This window comes from Bos grunniens, chromosome 26 (genome assembly GCF_055505025.1).
Source record: "Bos grunniens cultivar Pamir isolate PY7600 chromosome 26, Bosgru_T2T1.0, whole genome shotgun sequence".
Taxonomy (NCBI): Eukaryota; Metazoa; Chordata; class Mammalia; order Artiodactyla; family Bovidae; genus Bos; species Bos grunniens.
This window is the reverse complement of record NC_141190.1, coordinates 36,102,282-36,125,789: the sequence shown is the minus strand read 5'-3', so window position 1 is coordinate 36,125,789 and position 23,508 is coordinate 36,102,282. Positions and strand designations below refer to the sequence as shown.

At 40.5% G+C, this 23,508-nt stretch overlaps 1 protein-coding gene across 5 annotated transcripts in view; it reads right to left on the bottom strand.

The window, feature by feature from the left end:
- Window positions 1–14,750: 14,750 nt before the first annotated feature.
- Window positions 14,751–23,508, bottom strand: part of ATRNL1 (attractin like 1) — an 810,133-nt gene continuing 801,375 nt past the window's right edge. For 3 of the 5 annotated variants that reach the window (XM_086379578.1, XM_086379584.1, XM_086379583.1), the window contains one exon: window positions 14,751–19,192. In XM_086379578.1, coding sequence (XP_086235704.1) covers window positions 19,068–19,192 — 125 coding nt within the window. In that variant the 3' untranslated portion in view covers window positions 14,751–19,067. The remainder of the gene's footprint in view (window positions 19,193–23,508) is intronic. The other 2 variants (XM_086379580.1, XR_015155896.1) reach the window with 2 other exon arrangements.

Genomic DNA, 23,508 nt, shown 5'->3' with positions numbered 1-23,508 from the left:
ACCTTACGGCCCTGACACACAAAGGTATGGACATGCACACTCCCGTGACCTTTTGTCTTAGAGCAAAGGTGGGACAAGGCCTTCAACTCTTGGTCCAGCTTTCTCTTCTTCTCTAGATTCTCCATGTCATCGGTATAGGCATCTCTCATGGCCCCTTTCCATGGCTGAGCATGGCTGAGGGTAGAGGTCCATTGACTAAATATTCTGTCAAACCTATTGCTCCTGCTAAGCTTTGGACCTTGGAATCTTAAAACTCAGAACTGAATGTTAATGTATTTTCTATTTTGCTTGGCCTTTCTTTCTCTGGGAACAAGAAACCAGGTCTGCTCTGCTTGACTATCTGTTTTATAGTGAGGTTGAGGTACACCACAAAGATGATGTAAACAAACAAAAAAAGGGCAAAGTCCAAGAAACAAAAATGAAAACAGAAACCCACCTAATAAATGTCACATGGCAAAGATGCTTGCTCCTTTGAAGAAAAGCTATGACAAACCTAGACAGAGTATTAAAAAGCAGAGACATCATTTTGCAGACAAAGGTCTGTATAGGCAAAGCTATGGTTTTTCCAGTAGTCATATACAGACGGATGTGCGAGTTGGACCATCAAGAAGGCTGAGTGCCAAAGAATTGATGCTTTCAAACTGTGGTGTTGAAGACTCTTGAGAGTCTTTTGAACAGCGAGGAGATCAAACCAGTCAATCCTAAAGGAAATCAACCCTGAATATGCAATGGAAGGACTGATGCTGAAGCTGAAGCTCCGAATTGACTCATTGAAAAGGAACCTGATGCTGGGAAAGATTGAGGGCAGGAGGAGAAGGGGGTGATAGAGGATGAGATGGTGGGATGGCACCACTGATTCAATGGACATGAATTTAGCAAACTCCAGGAGTTAGTGAAGGACAGGGGATCCTGGTGTGCTTCAGTGCAGGGGTTGCAAAGAGTCGGACTCAGCTTAGCGACTAAACAACAAGTCCTCTCCACGGGCAAAGCACAGCAGTGGTGGAGAGAGAGCTGAGCGGTGAAAGGTAAGCTGGCTCTTTCCAAGAGAAGGAATGAGCACCAGGGTCGAGGCTCTGTGCTCTGCACAACTGGAGGTGAGAAGCTGGCTCCCTAGCGCCCCGGCTCCTCGGCAGGCAGTGGGATGAGTGGTCACCAGTATCGTTTAGCAGCACAGGGCGTTTAGGAGCAGACATCAAGGCTGAGAGCTCACTTCTGAAAAGAAGCTGTGCTTGCAAGATTGTGACAGCTCCTTCCCCCTCCTTCCCAGCAGTGCAAACAATGATTCTTCACATTAGTCTGCCTCCCTCCAGACCCTCATCCATCTCCATCTGAACGGCCCGAGATGAACACTGTCCAAAGAGCTCCTTTAAAAGCCTCCCTCAGCACAAATGTGCCGATGCCAGCCATGGCTCCTTCTCCCTGCTGGGGGTCAGGTCCCCCCACCCCTTGTCTGCAGAATTACCGCCTCCCCTGAGACCGCTGGCGCTGTGACCTCTGCCCACCCGGTGGCAGCCCCTGCTTTGCATGAGACCCTAGTGCCCCTACTAAGCCTTTTCCGGACCCATCTTGTGTCTCTCCATGGCTGCTAATGACCACCCTTTATTCATTTCAGTGGCCTGTTGGGTCTCCTCAGAGCTTCTGCTTTTGACCTTTCTCAGTCCTTATTGTCCCGTCAAATGGTTTTGGCAGAGAAAAGTGCAATTGACTCAACTCACTGTAGAATGGCAGCTGGCAGGCATAGGTGAAGCTGGTTTTCTAATTGTCCTTCTTCTCTGTGAGCTGCTGAAGTCAAGCTTAGCTTCTCCCTCTCCACCGCCACCGCCCCCCCCAAATGTCCTTCCTCTTTCTGGGAGGGAGAAGATGGTAACAGTGACATCATGCACAGGTGACTGCCTTACTAGGCTCCCTCGGTCTAGTTTCTTATCCTAACCCAAAGAGGATCTTCTTTTGACAGTGTTTGAAGGTCTTATAGAAATGAAACGATTAATTCCATCTGCAAACTATATTAAAATCATGAAAAGGTAACATGGCTGGATTATAAATTGTGCCACAGGGAATTGCAGGGACTGTAAAGCTGGTGTGTTAGTTTCCTATGCCTGCTGTAACAAATTGCCACAGACCTAGTGGCTTAAAACAAGAGAAATGTATTTCTTCCTTTCTTTTTTTACAGCTCTGGCAGCCAGCGGTCTGAAATGAGTCTTTTGGGACTAAAAGCAAGTGCTGCTTTGCTCTGAGGCTTGAGGAGAGAATCCCTCCCTTGCCCCTTCCAGCTTCTGGTGGCCAATGGCATTCCCCAGTGGGTCACTCATCACTCCAACCTCAACTCTGGTGTCACACTGTCTTCTCTTCATCTGAAACCAATCCTCCCTCTGCTTTATTCTTACAAGGACATTTAGGGCCTAACTGGATAAACTTCCCATCTCAAAATCCTTTGTTTTTGTTGTTGAATGGCTAAGTCTGTCAACACCTCAAGTAGGGCACAATGCCACCATCCATCTCTTGGAAAGGGACCAAATGGCCAACTGACTTGAGATTAAGCGTTGCATGTGGCATTCTGGAACATTCATTCTGCCCCAGGCAACGAAACATTACCACCATTTAATCTTCCCAATTTAGCAGCTAGGAAATCCTGGTGGTGGTGGTTTAGTCAAGTCTGACTCTTGGAATACCATGGACTGTGGCCCACCAGGCTCCTCTGTCCATGGGATTTCCCACACAAGAATACTGAAGTGGGTTGTCATTTCCTTCTCCAGGGGATCTTCCCAACTCAGAGATCGAACCCAGATCTCCTGCATTGAAAGGCAGATTCTTTACCTCTCCACCACCAGGGAAGCACCTCAAAACCCTTACTTCCATAATATTTGTAAAGTGTCTTTTGCAGTAACTTGTACAGGTTTCAAGGATTAGGACATGGGTATGTTTGGAGGCCATTATTCTGCCTACCCAAACAGGAAGATCATTTTCAGCTTGGGCCCTACACAGGAAGGGATCCCTCTTGCCAAGGGGAGTGGATGACACCCAGCACTCAGGGAGATCACTGGCACGATCTGAGTGCCAGCAGATGAGGGAGACTGCTGCAGGGTCACTCAAGTGGACCAGAAGTACTCCGAGGGTTAGCACATAACATAAGCAGATGACATTTTGCAGAGTTGTGTGGAGAGAAAATCATAGTCAACAAAACAAGCGATGACTCCAGGTGATTTGAGACTAGAAGATTGTGGCAGATACTGATGGCTGCCTACCCCCAATGCACTTTCCGTCTTTATTGCTACCATAATCCTGATTTTCCCTTGAACATGCCCAGCCCCAGAGGCTGAATCATCATTGGTCTAAAGCTGGGATCACGATGTCGACTCAATAGGTCTGGGGTGGGTCTAAGACCCTGCAATTCTAACAGGCTCCCTGGTGAAGTAATTGTGCTTCTCCTTGGGCCACACCTTGAGTAGAGAGGGTCCGAGCCAGTCACAGAAATCACATTACCCCTTGCTGGGGACTGGTCCACGGTGAGCATGTGACTCAGTCTTGGCTAATGAAAGCTAAAAGAAGATGAGTTGAAGGTTAGGATGGACTTCCAAGAGAGATTTTCTCCCTGATGAAAGACCAGAGAATTCTAAGGAGAAACCAAGATCGCCCTTTGTGCAATGTCACAGGAAGACGAGGCCTTGAATAACGGCAGCTATCTTGTGACCAAGAGAGACACACTTGAGGAGAAAAGTCAATCCACTGAGGAGGAAAACGAGGGGGACATCTCTGAGCCATCAAAATCTCCGGACTCAAAAAAAAAAAAAAAATCTCCGGACTCTTATTGCCAGATTTTTTTGTTAAGTAAAATATAAATTCCATATGGTTTAATCCCTGTTTGCCCAGGTTGCTATTGTTTGTAGCTGCATATACCTGACTTCAGAAGAAACCTAAAGAAGAAGGAAAGGCATGGAGAACTGGAGTCCAGATACAACCACCAGAAGGAGACTAAAGGACTAAAGACTAAAAACCCACCAGTTCTTCACAGTGAGGAGTAGAATTAAACTCCTGTGTGAACCTCCAATCACCACTATGAGGCCTTATGCACTTACTAAATGGGAAGTGTGCCTTTGGTTCTCATTCCAGAGTTTATAATAGGGTCTCAAGAATCCTTTAGTTACTTCTGTAAGTTGCAATTGGGTAGATCCTACCTATAATAATTAGGAATCTAATGTTGACATTGAGCTGCTAAACCCTTTAAGTCACTTCCCCTTTTATCTAAAATATATAAACCCCCTCCATGTAAGATATTTCTTGCATGTCCCTTTCAGTATGTTTAATTCAGTCTGGGCACCACATCTCATGCAAATATCTCCCAAATCCTCCAAATGCTCCCTCAGCTCCATGCATCACAGCAATCAGTCACAAGATTAATTAATCCTCAGTGTAACTTGAGCTACTTTAAAGAAAATCCCAGGCAAATAGACATAAATACCTATTTTTCTGGTAGAATTGTTTGTTCGAATTCCCTCACTGAGATCAGACTTAATTATGCAATATCATAGAAATATACAAACATCTGCGATTTTATTTCTAAGCACATTTGAATGACAAAGACTTCAATATCCTGTGTGTTTTCTGTAACATGATGGACCTTCTTGAAGCTGGGGGTAGGGAGAGAAGGGAGTTAAAGAAGAAGGAAAAAAATGACTTCCTTTATTCAGAGGCTATGGAATTCAAAAATATAACAAACAATCAAAAGAGAGAGACCCGGGACATTTCATAGTGCAGATTCTAGGTTCTATACCAACTTTTCTTTTAAGAAGCAAATCTTAAGGACGTCACCATTGCCTCTGGGATATGGCTATAGCATGCCTATAGCACTGATTAGCTACATAACTTCTAAAGGAGAAGGTTACTAATTTGTCCGACAACTCCCCTCCCATCAGTGCTGTCCTTCTGTTTTCTGAGTCAGCACACTTACTCATAGAGGAGCCTGCATCTTGCAGAGCTGTCACTTCCATCAAACACAATGCCCTCAGGGTTTATGCTCATCATTAAAGGGGGAAAAAAAACTTGTTAGAGTATTAGCCGAGCCCAGTGCAGCACTGTTAAATTAATTTTTAGAGATGTATCTAGGTCAGACATCTGCATGTTGCATATAAACACACCAGCTAGTTACCTAGCTTTGGCATGTTTCTAAAATGTGAGAGCCATGCTTGTTGGAGACTTGCTGTTTATTCTGGCCCTGAATGGAGAAATGACTATTTCTCCACAATATAATCTTAATGTAATTGGGATGTCTCTTCTGAAAGTTGGCTGCCACAAAAATATTTTCAACCATCTCTTTTGGAGACTAAAGGACATTAACATTTCTGTTTCTGTTAACTAGCCGTTCTTCATATAGAATCTTTTAATGTCCAAATGATTGACTAATTCTCTGCATCTCATTTTATCTTCTGAATAGAAAGAACGTCCCTTTAGAGGTGATGAAGGTTTGACACACAGCTGAAACAATGAAGGCACAATATGTTGTCCTTTGGGTAGAAATTAAGCTTCACTGAGAAATAAAACAAGAATTGAGTATTCTGGTGGTGGTGAATAAAAGATATTTGAAGTATGTGTACCTCAAAGGCTCTCTTGTAAAAAAAAAAATAAAGAAAATGTGTGAGAAGGCTATGATACCCATTTCTTTCAATGTGATACCATGCCAATCTGAAATATAACCAAAGTGGGACAAAATCAGAATAAAAACTGTGACCTCGAAAATGCCACCCCTGTGAAGATTTCTGTGCTGTTTTAAGGATATATATTTTTTGTGAAGGGCTTCCCAGGTGGCTCAGTGGTAAAGAATCTGCCTGCCAATGTAAGAGCCTCAGAAGTCTCGAGTTCAATCCCTGGGTCAGGAAGATCCCCTGCAGAAGGAAGTGGCAACCCACTCCAGTATTCTTGCCTGGAGAATTCCATGGACAGAAGAGCCTTGTTGGCTACAGTCCATGGGGGTCACAAAGAGTGCCCACAACTGAGGGACTGAGCATGCTCACACGCATGCACTAACCTGATGGGTTCTAACACAGCCCTCTTGGAGCTAATGCCATAAAAATCTAAGGCACAGTAAACTAGGCCGGCACAATAGCATTGCCACCTGGTAAGAATGCAGAGAGAACCAGCCAGCATGTCCTGACGTGGGCCTTTATGACACAGATGAGAAAACTAAGATTGAGGAAAAGTGAAGTCGCCAGACTAGTTCCACAAACACACTTTCATTGAAAAGCGTTGTGTGTCAATTCCTATTACTGTAGGACCTATGTAAGGAAAGGAAAAAAAGGGACGGTTAGTCCCTCAGTCGTGTCCGACTCTTTGCAACCCCATGGACTCTCAGGCTCCTCTGTCCATGGGGATTCTCCAGGCAAGAACACTGGAGTGGGTGGCCATTTCCTCCTCCAGGGGATCTTTCCAACCCAGGGCTCAAATCTGGGTCTCCTGCATTGCAGGCAGATTCCTTACCATCTGAGCCACCAAGGAAGCCCAGACCTGTGTAAAGAAGTCTTCTGAACAGCTAGTTCTTATGAGAATAATACAAGAGTTCTGGGAAAGAACTGGAATGCCTCTTCTTGCAACTTGTAATGCGATTTGAACTGATACAAATACAGGGCACCCATTATAGCCTGTGCTTTATTCTCAGAGAGCTCTGAACCCTGGGAAGAGTTGGGTAAGCAACAGTGCAAGATAGAATCCAGCAAAGAGAGGTTTGTTCAGTACAGGGTGTGGAGAGAGTCAAAGAGGGCAGTGTGATAAATGCTATCCAAATGGAGTAGAAACGATGGACAAGTGAGTCTCTGCAAGGGCCCTGACCACCTTTCTGATGACCTTCTGCTCTGGGCTTTGATGAACCGCCCAACCACAGAGATATGTAAATCCCAACCAAGTGGAGTGCTGACAATATGATCACATCAAGATGTAACTTGTAATTGCAAAGTCACATTCAATTAGATCACTGGCACTTTTTGTGACCCGACGATATGACATGATTAGGTCTGAAGCCAGCCCAGGAACACGCACGGTGATTGTGTGATTAACCAAGTCGGTTCACGGGCACAGTAAGTCATGGGCATTTGAAAGCCTGAGGCTGCCTAGAGCTGGGGAGACTTACAACTCATTTTTGTGATGGCTCGGAAAGCTCAGATTGCTCATTAGAAAGGGCAAAATATCCTTTCAATTAAAACTGTTTCGATCGTTAGATATTATAGTAAGGGTATGATGGCTGGAGTTTTTGACATCATTTTTCTCGCTGTTGTCTGAAAGCTGTGTGTTAATTAATCACCAGCAGGTTTTGGGGCACACTCTGATAGATCCTTTCCCATATCTTCCACTTGAACTTGGGAAGGTCAATTTTCTCACCTGTAAAATAGGGGATTCTAATCATCCTTTCTTATTGGTTGTAAGAGGATTAAATAACAGGCATACTTTCTGGCACATAGTAGGTACTATTCACTATTGGAACTTTTAGGAGATATCTGTCAAAACAGAATCATCTTCAGGAAGCTTATTCCATACCTATTGATTGATTTTAAGGGCAAACGTAAACAATGAAATGACCATTCATGCCTCTACAGGAGAACCTAGTCTCCCCAACACCCAAACTGCCTTATGACACAAGAGTCAGAAGAATTGATGGAAACAGCAAATCACATCAAACTTATTACACAATGTGGCCTAATTATACAACTGAGAGATACACCAGGCCAATTCATGACCCACAGAAGTATGCCACATGTCAGGGAAAGCTGAGCAAATGAGGTCAGTCTGTGCAGTGGGCGGGCACTTGGCCCAGATGGAGGATTTATGAATGGGCTTCTCTCTGAAGCTCTATACCAGCAAATTCAGCACCACTATGAAAAAGAAAAAAATGCTCCTTACATCCAGTTCTCCAGACTTGTCTGTTGCGCTAACTGGAGCCCTTATTATAAGCACAGATATCTGACAGAGCCCCAGATCATTCTTATCAGCAGGGCTGGAAAACATCATCCTGGTCTAGCTTTTTACAGGCCAGTCTGGCTTCTGGCAAGGCCCACTAGTACAGGTGGACTAGAGTCTTATTTTTATTCATAAGTTTGTTTTCAAATGTTTGCGATTCCAGTAAGGCCCTCAAGGGAACTTCCATGAATTAAAATATAGGCACTAATGTCATCTCCCTGCCCAAGTTCACCACTTAGCCCCTACCCAACTGATCCAGAAATTCCCCAGAGTTCACCCCAGAGACACAAGGTCCAGGTGCTTCCTGACAGCGCATCTCTGAGAAACACACTGGAATACATGAAGGACCTGGAGTCTTTGTTCAGTGGTGCATTCAAACCATGGCCATCTCCTTCTGATTGATTTGTTTACAACAGGAGCTCTGAAAGTGGGGTCACCAGCTCCTGCCTCAGCATCACCCGAGAACTTATTAGAAATAAAATTCTTGGGCTGCGTCCCAGAACTTTTGAATCAGAAACTCTAGTATTGGGCACCAGAAATCTATTTTAATAAGCCCTCCAGGTGATCTTGATGTACTCTAAAAGTTTGAGAACCACTGGTTAAAAAAAAATGTTTTTTCTTTCACACTTATTTCAATACAGGGAACCAGTAAGTATTTAACTAGTTAGGCCTCTCAAACATTTCTTTACATTTGTCTATATTCAGTTGGTTAGAGGAAGGAAAAAGAAACCCACCTCATTTCACATGATTGACGTTCCTGCAAAGTAGACTTGACTTGAAGATATCAAAATGAGATGATCAGAACCTTTTTATTAGAAAAAGCAGTATTTTAATTCTGTTACTTTGAATATTTATATTCATAAGCCAGTAGTCTCCTGCTGAAGTCATTTTTTATATGAACTATGATCTAATCATAGTGTAATGCCTCTTCAAGGTGCAACTTCTCCATAGATTATGAGTGTTTCCATGTACATAATGCAATGTGATTCAGCAGCTCAAGCTGTGAAGTCATTCAGGCCAGTTGTTTGAGGAGTGAAAAGAATTTTTTAATTCTTTTAAATTATGACTTATGACTCAACCTCTTTGATTCTTTTGCTATTGCTAAGTCACTTCAGTCATGTCTGACTCTGTGCGACCCCATAGACGGCAGTCCACCAGGCTCCGCCATCCCTGGGATTCTCCAGGCAAGAACACTGGAGTGGGTTGCCATTTCCTTCTCCAATGCATGAAAGTGAAAAGTGAACGTGAAGTCGCTCCATCGTGTCCGACCCTCCGTCCATGGGATTTTCCAGGCAGGAGTACTGGAGTGGGGTGCCATTGCCTTCTCTGGATTCTTTTGCTACCTATATGTAAATTACTCTTACATAAGCATGTTCTATAAGTGTTATAATAAATAAGGGTGTGAGATGTATGTATAAACACAACTATACAGACAGAGAAATGAAGTTTGTAAATAAATAGGACTTAAATGGGAGGTCTATGAAACACACACAAATGCATAAGGAAAACCATATTATGTAACACAATATACTCTATTTAATAATTCTCACATTGGTGTCTAAAACTCAAAAGAGCAGAGTTAAATGAACGGGAATTGAAAGTGCATGATAAATGCGTCCCTCATAGCATTTAAATCTCTTCCACTTGATTAAAAATTCTTAGTTCCTCTTCACTGAATTGTTTAGAGTTTTTGAGCAGCCTCTGCCCTGATTAAAACAAATTAGCATCAAAGATCCCCTGTTGAATGAGAAATCATTAATTGAGAAACATGCAATGCTCCTTAATTACCTTTAGAACAGTGAGAGAACAAATAATCTCAGGTTCCAGAGGGGCCTCCTGCTCTGCACTGTGGACTCATTTCATGTAGCTGCTGGAATAAAACTCAAGTTGCAAACACTATTGGGGACTATCAATGTGAGATTCAGTAAACACACTGCTGATTGTTTATCTAAAAGAAAAATATCTAGATAAGGACTCAGAAGGAAAGAGGGGGAAATGTCTGAGTTTATTATCTTGTTGAGAGCTTTCAAAGTGTTTTACATGTGCCAATATTGGTTGAGAAATAATATAAGCTGTTCTTTCTGGTACAAATTTTAATGCTTTGTGTAAAATACTTCATTTATGTAATTATCTGCTAACACTTCAGATGCTTATATACAGATGAGTAACTTTATCATTTAACAGGATAGAAAGCAGCAATGTTAAATTTCACAAAATCCAGCTACAAATGGAAATTCAAATCATTATGTTGCACCTGAGTCATTTATTTCTTTATCTAGCGATACAATAAATACAGGAGCTTCTGTGGGTCCAGGGAGACCTGATGTACCCTTCTGCCTTCTCAGTCTAGAAAACACTGAATGCTACCCCCACAGGGTTAGCATTAGGAAATCAAATTATTATAGGTGCTATGACAATGTAAAGAATATCACTAAAGGTTCACACACACACTGCCATCTGGACAGCTTTCTGATAACAACAGCATATGGGACTGGATCTGAGTTTTTGAAAACTCTCTATTTCTCCTAAGTACCCAGGAAGGAAGGAGGCATGGTAAGACTTGTTATTTAGCTGAGGATAGTATCTTGGTTTTATTCTAGTTTTCTCCATTTTATCCACTAGCTCATGGGTCAACAGCCTTTGAAAAAAATGACAGAATTGATTCAACCACCTCTGCTTCTTTGGGTGTTTTTGGTTCGTGTATAGTTTAAACTGGTTCATGTAATATAAAGCACAAATGACCTCAACAAGGCTGCCATTTCAAAATTGATATTAATGTGGTTAAGACCCAATTCTGGGAGTTTGCATTTAATTTGAGTAACATGAAGTGACTTGTTTTGCATGTGGAATCAAACTTTTTACCAACAGTCACAGTGGATTGCAAACTTTGTAAAGATTTCTGATTATTATTATCTTCTATTTCATCAAGATAATAAATTTGACATTGTCATAATCTTTGAAAATACTGTAAATAAACCCTTGAAGACTACATTACAAAGAGGACATTGAGAATATCTACACAAAGTAATTGGCATGAGAGAGAGGAGAGGTTGAGAGGGACAGAGAAAGGAGACTGTCATTAACTGAATCAATGTATTATGAGAGGATATAAGAATCTTATGATATATTGAAACAGTAGAAAAACTGTTATTTTTTCTCATGGATTCCCATTAAGGTATATTCTTTATTTGGCCATTCTACTTTAGGACAAAATAAATCTCAATTCACTAATGTGCAAAAGGCCATGTGGTTCATATACGCTATCAAAGTAAGAATTACTAATGAAAAGTCTATCCCATAACTGTCTTCTATGTATGGTTTAGGAAAGGAAAATCTTGTCACTAAAACAGTGCCTATTATGTACAAAAACACAAACAAAGTATCCTTATATATCTTTACAAACCTCTAGTTTGTAAAGCTTATGAGAGAGAGACACAGCCTCTTGAGAAACAAAATGATGCTATTTGGTATTTTTCCCTTACAGAAGGGTTGTTTCTTTTAACAGTCAACACATTGCATTTTTGCAAGGTTGAAGGTCAAACTGGAGTTGTCACTTCAGAAATCAGCAAGGGCTGGATGTTGCGTACTCAGAGTTTGTTTCCTCTTCCAACTAGTTCATCTGCACATAAATGTTCAGAAGACCGTATTCTCTATCCTCACAGGGCAATGAGCTTCAAATGAACCTGGAGTTCTAACTCTCCGCAGGGAATAGTCCTGATAAGTAGGATATCCCATTTGCCATTATCTATTTGTGCTGCAAGGTAATTCATTTTAGGTTGAAATCAAATTGTTTTAAGCTGAGCTGGTATTTTTATTGGTGTCCTTCCAGCCGGCCTTCCTTTTAAGTACCATCGTATTTCAAACAAGCTGATCTAAAGGAAAAGATTACCACTGCCAATGCGCATTGTCACAAGGGAACAAAGATGTTCAAGACCTATTTTATGTTATTTATTTTTTTAAGCATTGATAGAGATATGAGAGTGCTAGTCTGCTACAGGCGGAAACAAGCTGACTAGTTGATGAAGGGTCGGAAAGATGTGTGATGATGGGAAAGAAAAACAATCTGTTGGTATTTGCTGTAAAATTACCCTCTAAAGTTGAGAAAATATTTGCAGAATGTAATAAATACTTTAAGAATCCTGAAAAGCACAACTCTGAATTACCAGGTAATATATACCATTGGTTTCTATTATAATTTGGTTATTTGGGAACTCTGGCACATATATGCCCTTTCAGTTCAGTTCAGTCGCTCAGTTGTGTCCGACTCTTTGCGACCCCATGAATTGCAGCACGCCAGGCCTCCCTGTCCATCACCAACTCCCGGAGTTCACTCAGACTCACGTCCATCGAGTCAGTGATGCCATCCAGCCATCTCATCCTCTGTCATCCCCTTCTCCTCCTGCCCCCAATCCCTCCCAGCATCAGAGTCTTTTCCAATGAGTCAACTCTTCGCATGAATTGTTGCACATGATTCTCTGAATTTAACTTTGAATCTTCTCATAGTACAAGGATAAAACATCAAACTCTGATCTACTTCCTATTTCAACAACAACATAAACCCATCACAATACCTAGGTAAGACAGATGAGCATTTTTTATCCTAGGTTACTTAGGAATAGTTTAGACAATTGGTCCAAGCCATTAAAAGAATTGGCATTTGAACTCACACTAGAACTCAAATATATCCCATACAAGACCTATTCTAACACAACCTATACATCAGTGAAAAGCACAAAATTTAAGGTATCTTTCAGCAACAGGGGCTAAAGAGGCACAAAGAATTGTTTCAAGAATTTGCTCAGTAATGCCATCTTCTAAGGCAGATTTTCTAGAGTGAGATCTCCTATCTGACCATGCTTATAGCTGGTTTAAAGAGGATGGTGCTTAAACTGCTGTCTTGCCTAACTGAACACTGCCAAAAATACAAAAAACACTCTGCCAAAAATAAAACTGATCAAACCTTTGGATGGATGAGAATACAGCATATCTGGAGGGGTCTTCGAGGGGTTCAGTTTCTTGTTCACTCAGGGCTGCTGCACAACCAGTCAAGCAGGACACAATTATTTCCTCATCAAAGGGTGGGATCCCTGGAAGGCAGACAGGTCAGAGTGGAGGAGTGGGGTGCAGTTTCTAGAAGCTCATCCAAAATACAAGGTAGTTTCACATTTAGGAGGCAAAATAATAATACTTGCTGTTTTCATTTGAGCGCCTGGAGAAAGTAAAGGTCAACAATACTTCTTGGTGGTTGTAGCTGTGCCAGGAACCCTGATGCTAAACAAGAAGAATGCATTAGAATTTGGAGATGGGGTTGCATGTTCACCAGAAAGCACTGTGAGTTTGAGCTGAAAGAATGCCAGCCCCTCACTCCAGCCACTTACAGGTGACTTCCCAGAGGAAATCTCTTCAGGGCAGAGAAAAATAAGTGTTGAATTGAAATCCTCAAATCCTCCGACAAGCACTGATCCACCATCAAGAAAACGGAAGAGGAGGATGCTCCAGGCTCAGACGTTCAGAGAAGTTGCTGCTTTTTGTTTTAAGAGGCTCCAGGGTTCAACTCTAAGTGCTACGTGCTTCAGACACATCTTCCTCTGAGGCCCGCCCCCCAAACTCTCATCTTTTCTGGGACATGCTAGCAGACTGGGCATGTTTTTCAGGGCAGAATGGTCCCCTTCCCTGACCTGACCTCTGGGATGTGTGGAGTTGGGCTGCCTGGGAGAAAGGGTCTGTCATGTTATCCCCCAGAGCACTAGCAGGGCCACCCTCAAGGTTCGGCCTTAGGTCAGGAGACAGAGGGTTTGCCTGAGCCCCTGAGCGCAAGAAGGGTCAGAGATACTTGGTCCTCCTGTGGGGTTGGAGAGAAGAGAGGCATTTGGATCTGTCTTGGCTACTCCCTTCTTAATAACGCCAGACTGAGGCCCACAAGAGCAGTGACACAGACATGGGTCAGGACACAGAGGGCAACGTGGGGACGAAACCCAAAACTCACCAGAGAACAAGCAGACTTTTCTTGGAAACTCCTCAGCTATGCCACGACTGCACCAGAGTCAGAAGGAGGCCTTTCACTGCCTCCTTGGTGGCTCAGTGATAAAGAACTCACCTGCCAATGCAGGAGACACAGGTTTCATGCCTGAGTCAGGGAAGATCCCCTGGAGAAGGAAATGGCCACCCGGATGCTCCAGTATTCTTGCCTGGGAAATCCCATGGACAGAGGAGCCTGGCGAGCTACAGTCCATGAGGTCGCAAAAGAGTCGGGCACGAATAAGTGACTAAAGAACAACAAGAACAACTTATGTAAACACAGAACACATGGTTTGGACAGAGATCCTCAGTTTGGGCTGGAATCTTGGGCACTTAGGCGTCCATTCTCAGGAACAGTTGAAATGTTCAGCTTGCAATTCAAAGAGAACATGGAGGGAAACTTCGCTGGTGGTCCAGTGGTTAAGACTTCACCTTCAAATGCAGGGTGTTCTGGTTTGATCCCTGGTCAGGGAGCTGAGATCCCATATGACCCGTGGCCAAAAAACCAAAATGTAAAACAGAGGCAATACTGTAACAAATTCAATAAAGACTTTAAAATGATCCGCATCAAAAAAATCTTAAAAAAAAAACAAACCCAAAGAGAACATGTAGAAAAGGCCAACAAAAATCAGGTGAAGGAGAGAGAAATATATTTTGAATGTGGAATTCAATAACCCAATTTTATAACCAAGTCATAGATGGCAGATAAACTTATCCTTTGGTTGAGTGCTTTTTCTTAGATGATCTTGGGGAGGTAAAAAATATATATAACAAAACTGCATTGGCAATGGGGGTTGGAAGATCCAATGTTTTTATTTCAGCAATTAAACTCCTGATGAATAGCATACTATATCATAAAATGTTGGCTTTTTAAAGCAGGTTTGAACTTTTACACAATCTGTTTCAACACTGGCATGCATACCTGTATACATATACACTGAGATGGTTCTAATTCTTAATTTAAAAAATTTGATACAACTAAAATGTTACATGTACACTATAACGAAAACACTGCTGTAACACCAACCAGATGGCTTGTATTCCTTGAAAAATTATTTAAAGCATTTTGACTTAGAATGATGACTTCATTATTTAAAGGAATTCTTCTAACTGTAAATAAAGGCAGCTCTTTGGCCTAGTGCAATGTATCCTTAATTTGCCTAATCCTAAGAATCACTGAGGTGCTTGCTTATTAAGCATATGAATCTCCAGGGTCCAATCCAGTCCTTCTGTACTTTAATCTCTACAGGCAGAGGCAGGAATGTGCACTGACCCAGGTAGTTCACATGATCAAGTTCCAAACTCATCTAAGTAAACTCACACCTATTTTAGCAAAGAGGCTTTGGAAAGCTGATATTTTCTTAAAGCGGGTAGAATTCATTCATTTGATCAGTTTTAATTTTTTAAAACATTTTATATGAAACACTTTTCAAATCATAGTTTTATGTTCAATGCCACAAAGATGTATGACGTATGACAACCAAATGTAAGGATTGATCCCTTCTTGCCAAATTTGAACATGAAAGTGACAATCGGTGTTCCTGTCTAAATGTCACCAAGCAATCATTTAAAAAATGCTTTACTAAACCTATATATTTTGAAAGAGTCAAAGCTGATATTGACCCAAATATCCAAATAGATTTTTTTAGAAATCTCTATAGTCTAGAAATATAGGAACTGACTCAAGGTTTTTATGAAATCTTCATTTGCAAAAACCTACGTGGCTTTTACAGATGGTGAAAATATGAATGAAAAATTAAGAGATGAATTTATACAACAATTAGTAGAAAAAGAGTGGCCCCACGATTGTTAAAAACCAGCTACATATACTGCACTGAGGGCCCATCGTGGAAGCTTTGTGTTTATTATGTCCACTGTCTTGTAGGTTCACAACAGCTCTGCAAGGTGAGTACAGTAGCTTCCCCACACAGATGGTAAGTCTGAGGCTTCCAAAGGGTAAAACTTGCCAGCATCACACAGCTCAAAGCTGGTTGCAACATCTGTTCTCAGGCCCAACCACCAGTCTGCACTCTAAGTGACCCTGCAGCAGCACAAAGCCATGTAGTCACTGCTGTCTTTCTGTAACCCAAAGAAAATGAGATATTGGGAAGCACAGTAAGGATCGATTACAGGTTGAAATATACTCTATTTGTAGTTTTCCTACTGAACATAACACCATAGTATATGGCATACATTTTCCTTCTATGTGTCTCACTAAATAAATTTTCGTTTAAAAGCAATTATGAAAATCTCAGTCCTCTTCAAATGTATTAAATTGATCTGTGAGCATGTGCATCCTCTTTAACAAGAAATCTCTAATTTTCCACTATTAAAATGATTAAAAAAAATTTTTTTAACTAAAACTTTTCATTCTATTTACCAAAGCTTTTCATCTTGGGTGGAATAAGAAATCCTAAAAGTTAAAGAATTTTTCAGTCATTCTAAACTGAAATGCACAGAGTTCCATTAAGGTAAATTTTCAAGAGAATCAGTCATTTAATGCCTAACTTCTTGAACAGTATCTGCGTATACTTGTGGTTTCTTTCTTTTTTTTTTTTTTTTCAAAGGAAGCTTCCAGATTAAAAGTGTTTGGGATGTGGGGAAAAAAGAAAATGATACAGATTCAAAGCGATTATCCCCAAGGTCTTTTCAATCTATTTCACATAGGGTGAAGTATTTTCTTGCCAGTAAAAAGCTTTGGACAGTTGAGAAGATATTGCATAATTTAGTCACAGAGTTAGCCAGATTTGGCCCAGAAACATAGAGTATATGACTTTAACCTAACATTGCAGTATGTCCCATAATTGTCTAAAATTCAAATTTACAAATTTTAAGAACTCTGAGATTTGAGATGAATGAGGCTTAACAATTCTTTCACAGTAATTCCATTTGTTTAGCCTCTCTAAAAATACAGCTGAAATAGATTTTACATTCAACTCTGTATATTTCTGTCTCTTTGTTATATATGCTTTCATTATAATTGTTACAGAGTATTAAGCAAACTGGGCAATCATTTTATTTTTACATGATTCTACTTTTGTATTCATCAGTTTTGTCAATCTATTTTTCCATGAGAAAAAAATCAACATTTAAAGGGCTCCCCCAGAAAGCTAATAAAATTGCTCGATTGTTTTCAGGAGACATTTACAAACTTCGCTCAATTTCTTTCTTTTTTTTGAAAGAACATTTCATAGGGAGGTTAAAAACAAACAGCTCCACTTCCTATCCCTACCCAAACCCCATAGGCTATAGATTAAATTGATCTAAGAATTAGTCTAACTTTTAATGCCTGGAAAATAGCAAAATTATCATGCCAACATAAGGAATATATACTATAATTCATAAATGCCTAATCATCAAAACAATGACATAGTCGTGGTTAGACGCAACCTAGCAATCTTATATATGATGCAACTACATATTTATGATCATTCCTGCTATACATCACATTCGATCCTCATCAAATTAAGCTGGCTATGTAAAAGTGGCATTGTGAAATAAACATTTAATATCACAACAGGGTCATATTCTGCTACTGTACAACCAGAGCATGCAAGTAACTATGCATTAGCTGTAAACAGTAAAGTGTCATTATCTTCCAGAAATCCAAAGAATGTGGTAAGTACATAGAGAGTACTAAACATCAATTATATTTAAATGACTTTCATACTGAACAAAACTCTGTTGCACAGGGCAGCTTTGGATGTGTCTCTTGTCACTGCTCTCTTCATATATTCTGTAGTCACCTTGAAGTTAAGAAGTTGCAGTTCCAAACAAGCTCTGTTCATCTACTGAGTTCTAGTGGACGGCTGTCAAAAATTAGGACACGCGTGACTCTACGTTCCAATGTGAAAGCTGTCTTAAACCGTCCTCCCTTTCTGCCATAATTCAGATGTTTGAATCATTAAGAATATGCTGAATGCGGGCAGTGACAAACCTATTTTATTTCTCAAATTGGAGACTTTCGTGACACCAATGTGCTCGTGTTAGAAATAGGAATACTCTAGATGCTTGCCAGCAAATGCTCTTCTCTACTTGGATTCTAAGTGAAAACAGTTGGCAGGAAGAAACCTGGGTCATATTATGACTTAGAGGGGGTTTTGACTCTAAAATGCTTTTCACAGCGTTTGTAAAAGGTAGATAAAATCTAGCAGCTAGGAGAGGAGGGCCAAACGAATGTGATCCATTCTTATAAAAATGCAGATGGATCACTGAGGTCTGATCCAATGATTCCGAGGCCATTAAAAAAATTACCATATTAGAGCAGAAGCTTGCATACTGTAAAATAACTATTTCAGCTCTCTTCAGGTTTGTGGCATTGGAGGCTGGTTTGGGAAGGAGGGGAAAAATTGATTGCTGGACAGGCTTTTCCATGCTCTATCAGCTCTGATAATGAGTTAGGCAGTTGGCATGGACGACAGCAATGTCCTCGTTACTCAGAATTCTAATAAACCTCCTGTGAAGTTGCACAATACCATCTAGCCAGATGGATTCATTTTGGTCTGCATTCCAGTTAGGTGAAAAAGAATCACATTTGAAAACTGAGTTTGGACATGATACGGTCCTGTGAAATATTTAAATACATTTACCTACATCCTACTAAATCAAAATCTTGCTTTTACATTTACAAGGAGATAAAATAGTATTTAAAGCCATTGCAGTTTGTTCATTTCCTGTTCATATACAAGTGACGTAAGTTTGCTTAGGAGGCAAAAACTGTACAATTCTCATCACTCAGGCATTATAAAATGTCTTTCTTTAAAGTCCTGGGATATAAACAGTTTGGTTTATACGAATTACATATTTTTCATCTGCATTAAGAAACAATATACATCTTTTTTTTCCAGAGTACTTTAATGTTATCTATGATAAGCCTAAGATAGCTGTAAAAACTAACTTTATCACCTGTGACCATCAATACTATTAATTTTATAAAACTCATGAACATTCTTTGGCCACTCGGGTCATTCCCCTTTCAGAGGGAACTGTGTTTGGGCCCTGGAACCATACAGAGATTTGTCTCCGTGAAAACTGAGGCCTTGGACCAGCCTTTAATGGAAGCCATTTACAGAGTCAAACATGACAGAATCTACAGGAGCAGTTTCTGTTTCTCAGACACAAGTTCCTTGACGCGTTGAGAGGTGGTGTTTTCGATTTCGGACTCCTGAAGTTTTGTCTTTACTATCTGAAGGCTTCTGCTGTGAAATATCTATTAGGGCACTGGCAATTGCAAGGCCTGGAAGAAGAGGAAAAGGCAGGTAAATGTTTGGTTAGACATTTTGGGGATTTCAACAGTGGTGGCCTAGTATTGTGTTATATTCAGCGATCAAACATATAGCTGTTTACTGGAAGTTGTCAAGTGGTTTACCCTTTACTTATATCTTGTTTTACTTTTTTTCAATTGAAACACAGTTGACTTACAACACTGTAATAATTACTGCTATACAGCAGAGTGATTCAGTTATATGCATAAATACATTCTTTCTTACATTTTAAAATATTTCTAACCTTGGACATATGAACTGTATACATGAAGAAGAGCAAGGACCTAACAAAATTAACTGACTCTGACTTTGGACAAGCAAATTGCTGTGTGACAAAACACCACGATCAGTGTGGATATGACTCCATACCCTTGTTACTATGTCCAAACACAAGTGTGTTCTAAAAGTATCAGGAACTTTCAGTGTTACTATTGGGGGTGTGTGTGTGTGTGTGTGTATCACAAAAGTCAGCATATTGTTTTTTTTTAATTAGAGTAGTTTTAGGTTTACAGAAATGTTGAACCAATATTGATACATGATTATTAACTAAACTCTCTGGTTTACATTAGGGATCACACCTTGGGCTATACACAAAGTTCTGTGGGGTTTGATAATGCATATTGTCATACACTTGCTGTGAAAGCATCATACAAAATAGTTTCATTGCCCTAAAAATTTCCTGGGCTTTACCAGTTTCTCCTTCCCCTTCCCCTGAGCTTCTGGTAACCACTGATCTTTTTTTCAAATATCTCTATAGCTTTGCATTTTCCAGAATGTCATAGAGTTGGAATCATACAGTATGTAGCCTTTTCAGATTGTCTAGTTTCACTTAGCAATATTCCTTTAAGTTCCACCATATCTCTTTTTGGCTTGATGACCCATTTCTTTTATTGCTAAATAATACTCCATTGTATTGATGTACTATAGTTTGTCCATACAGGCACAAGACTTGGAGACAACTTGGCAGCTAAACAAAAGCAGAAGCAATAACATATGATGTTGAACATCTTTTCCTATACTCATTTGTCATATGCACATATTTCTTTAGTGAGGTATCCATTCAGACCTTTTGTCTATTTTTAATTTTCTTGTTTGTTTTCTTATTGTTGACTTTTAAGAGATTTCTTTTACATTTTGGATAGCAGTCCTTTTTCAGATACAGGTTTAGCAAATATTGGCTCCCAGACTGTTGTCTGTCTTTTCATTCTCTTACATTGCTTTTAAGAGGTAAGAAAGTACCCTAGGGATAGAGCTGTGAAATGCACACAGAAGAAAGACAACTTGTAGAAATTTAGTGAAAAAATATCTTAAAATAAGAAAAAGATCATTAGTATTATCAATCGAATATCTACATGAAAGTGGATCTCTAGCTATCAAAGGTAATGAAGAATATTGTTTTGTCCACTGATTGACAGGAACATGTGTTAATATGTACAGAAATAGTAAAGCCTTTCCTAAATTTATACAAGCAACGGCTGCATCCGATACCCTGGTTTCAGTTCAGTTCAGTTCAGTCGCTCAGTCGTGTCTGACTCTCTGCGACCCCATGGACTGCAGCATGCCAGACTTCCCTGTTCATCACCAACTCCCCGAGCTTCCTCAAACTCATGTCCATTGAGTGGGTGATGCCATCGAACCATCTCATCCTCTGTCGTCCCCTTCTCCTCCTGCCTTCAATCTTTCCCAGCATCAGGGTCTTTTCCAATGAGTGAGTTCTTCACATCAGATGGCCAAAGTATTGGAGTTTCAGCTTCAACATCAGTCCTTCCAATGAATATTCAGGACTGATTTCCTTTAGGATGGACTGGTTGGATCTCCTTGCAGTCCAAGGGACTCTCAAGAGTCTTCTCCAACACCACAGTTCAAAAGCATCAATTCTTCAGTGCTCAGCTTTCTTTATAGTCCAACTCTCACATCCATACATGACTACTGAAAAAACCATACCCTTGACTAGATGGACCTTTGTTGGCAAAGTAATGTCTCTGCTTTTTAATATGTTGTCTAGGTTGGTCATAGCTTTTCTTCCAAGGAGCAAGCATCTTTTAATTTCATGGCTGCAGTCACCATCTGCAGTGATTCTGGAGCCCAAGAAAATAAAGTCTCTCACTGTTTCCATTGTTTCCCCACCTACTTGACATGAAGTGATGGAACCAGATGCCATGATCTTAGTTTTTTGAATGTTGAGTTTTAAGCCAACTTTTTCACTCTCACTTTCATCAAGACGCTCTTTAGTTCCTCTTCATGTTCTGCCATAAAGCATGGTATCATCTGCGTATCTGAGGTAACTGATGTTTCTCCCAGCAGTCTTGATTCCAGCTTGTGCTTCATCTAGCCTGGCATTCTGCATGATGTACTTTGCATGTAAGTTAAATAAGCTGGGTGACAATATACAGCCTTGATGTACTCCTTTCCCAATTTGGAACCAGTCCGTTGTTCCATGTCCGGTTCTAACTGTTGCTTCTTGACCTGCATGTAGATTTCTCAGGAGGCAGGTAAGGTTGTCTAGTATTCCAATGCCTTGAAGATCATTTTCCACAGTTTGCTGTGATCTACACAATCAAACGCTTTGGCATAATCAATAAAGCAGAAGTAGATGTTTTTCTGGAACTCTCTTTCTTTTTTGATGATCCAGTGGATGTTGGCAATTTGATCTCTGGTTCCTCTGCCTTTTCTAAATCCAGCTTGAACATCTGGAAGTTCACAGTTCATGAACTGTTGAAGCCTGGCTTGGAGAATTTTGAGCATTACTTTGCTAGTGTGTGAGATGACTGCAACTATGTAGTAAAAAAACTGACCTTTTCCAGTCCTGTGGCTACTGCTGAGTTTTCCAAATCTGCTGGCACATTGAGTGCAGCACTTTTACAGCATCATCTTTTAGGATTCGAAGTAGCTCAACTGGAATTCCATCACCTCCTCTAGCTTTGTTTAAAGTGATGCTTCCTAAGGCCCACTTGACTTCACATTCCAGGATGTCTGACTCTAGGTGAGTGATCACACCATCATGGTTATCTGGTTCATGAAGATCTTTCTTGTGTAGTTCTCCTGTGTATTCTTGCCACCTCTTCTTAATACCTTCTAATTCTTTTAGGTCCGTAACATTTCTGTCCTTTATTGTGCCCATCTTTACATGAAATGTTCCCTTGGTATTTCTAATTTTCTTGAAGAGATCTCTAGCCTTTGCCATTCTATTGTTTTCTCTATTTCCTTGCACTGATCACTGAGGAAGACTTTCTTACCTCTCCTTGCTATTTTTTGGAACTTGCATTCAAATGGAACCTGGATTTTCTCCTTTGCCTTTCACTTCTCTTCTTTTCACGGCTGTTCGTAAGGCCTTCTCAGACAGCCATTTTGCCTTTTTGCATTTCTTTTTCTTGGGGATGGTCTTGATCACTACCTCCTGTACAATGTCACGAACCTCCATCCATAGTTCTTCGGGCACTCTATCAGATCTAATCCCTTGAATCTATTTGTCACTTCCACTGTATAATCTTAAGGGATTTGATTTAGGTCATACCTGAATGGTCTAGTGGTTTTCCCTGCTTTCTTCAATTTGAGTCTGAATTTTGCAGTAAGGAATTCATGATCTGAGCCACAGTCAGCTCCCGGTCCTGTTTTTGCTGACTGTATAGAGCTTCTCCATCTTTGGCTGCAAAGAATATAATGAATCTGATTTTGGTGTTGACCATCTGGTGATGTCCATGTGTAGAGTCTTCTCTTGTGTCGTGGGAAGAGGATGTTTGCTATGACCAGAGCATTCTCTTAGCAAAACTCTATTAGCTTTTGCCCTGCTTCATTTTGTACTCTAAGGCCAAATTTGCCTGTTACTCCAGGTATCTCTTGAGTTCCTATTTTTGCATTTCAGTCCCATAAAATGAAAAGGACATCTTTTTTGGATGTTTGTTCTACAAGGTCTTTTAGGTCTTCATAGAACTGTTCAACTTCAGCTTCTTCAGCATTACTGGTCAGGGGACAGACTTGGATTACTGTGATATTGAATGGTTTGCCTCGGAAATGAACAGAGATCATTCTGTCATTTTTGAGATTGCATCCAAGTACTGCATTTCAGACTCTTTTGTTGACTATGATGGCTACTCCATTTCTTCTAAGGGATTCTTGCCCACAGTAGTAGATGTAATGGTCATGTGAGTTAAATTAGCCCATTCCAGTCCATTTTAGTTCACTGATTCCTAAAATGTCAATGTTCACTCTTGCCTTCCCCTGTTTGACCACTTCTAATTTACCTTGATTCATGGACCTAACATTCCAGGTTCCTATACCATCTTGCTCT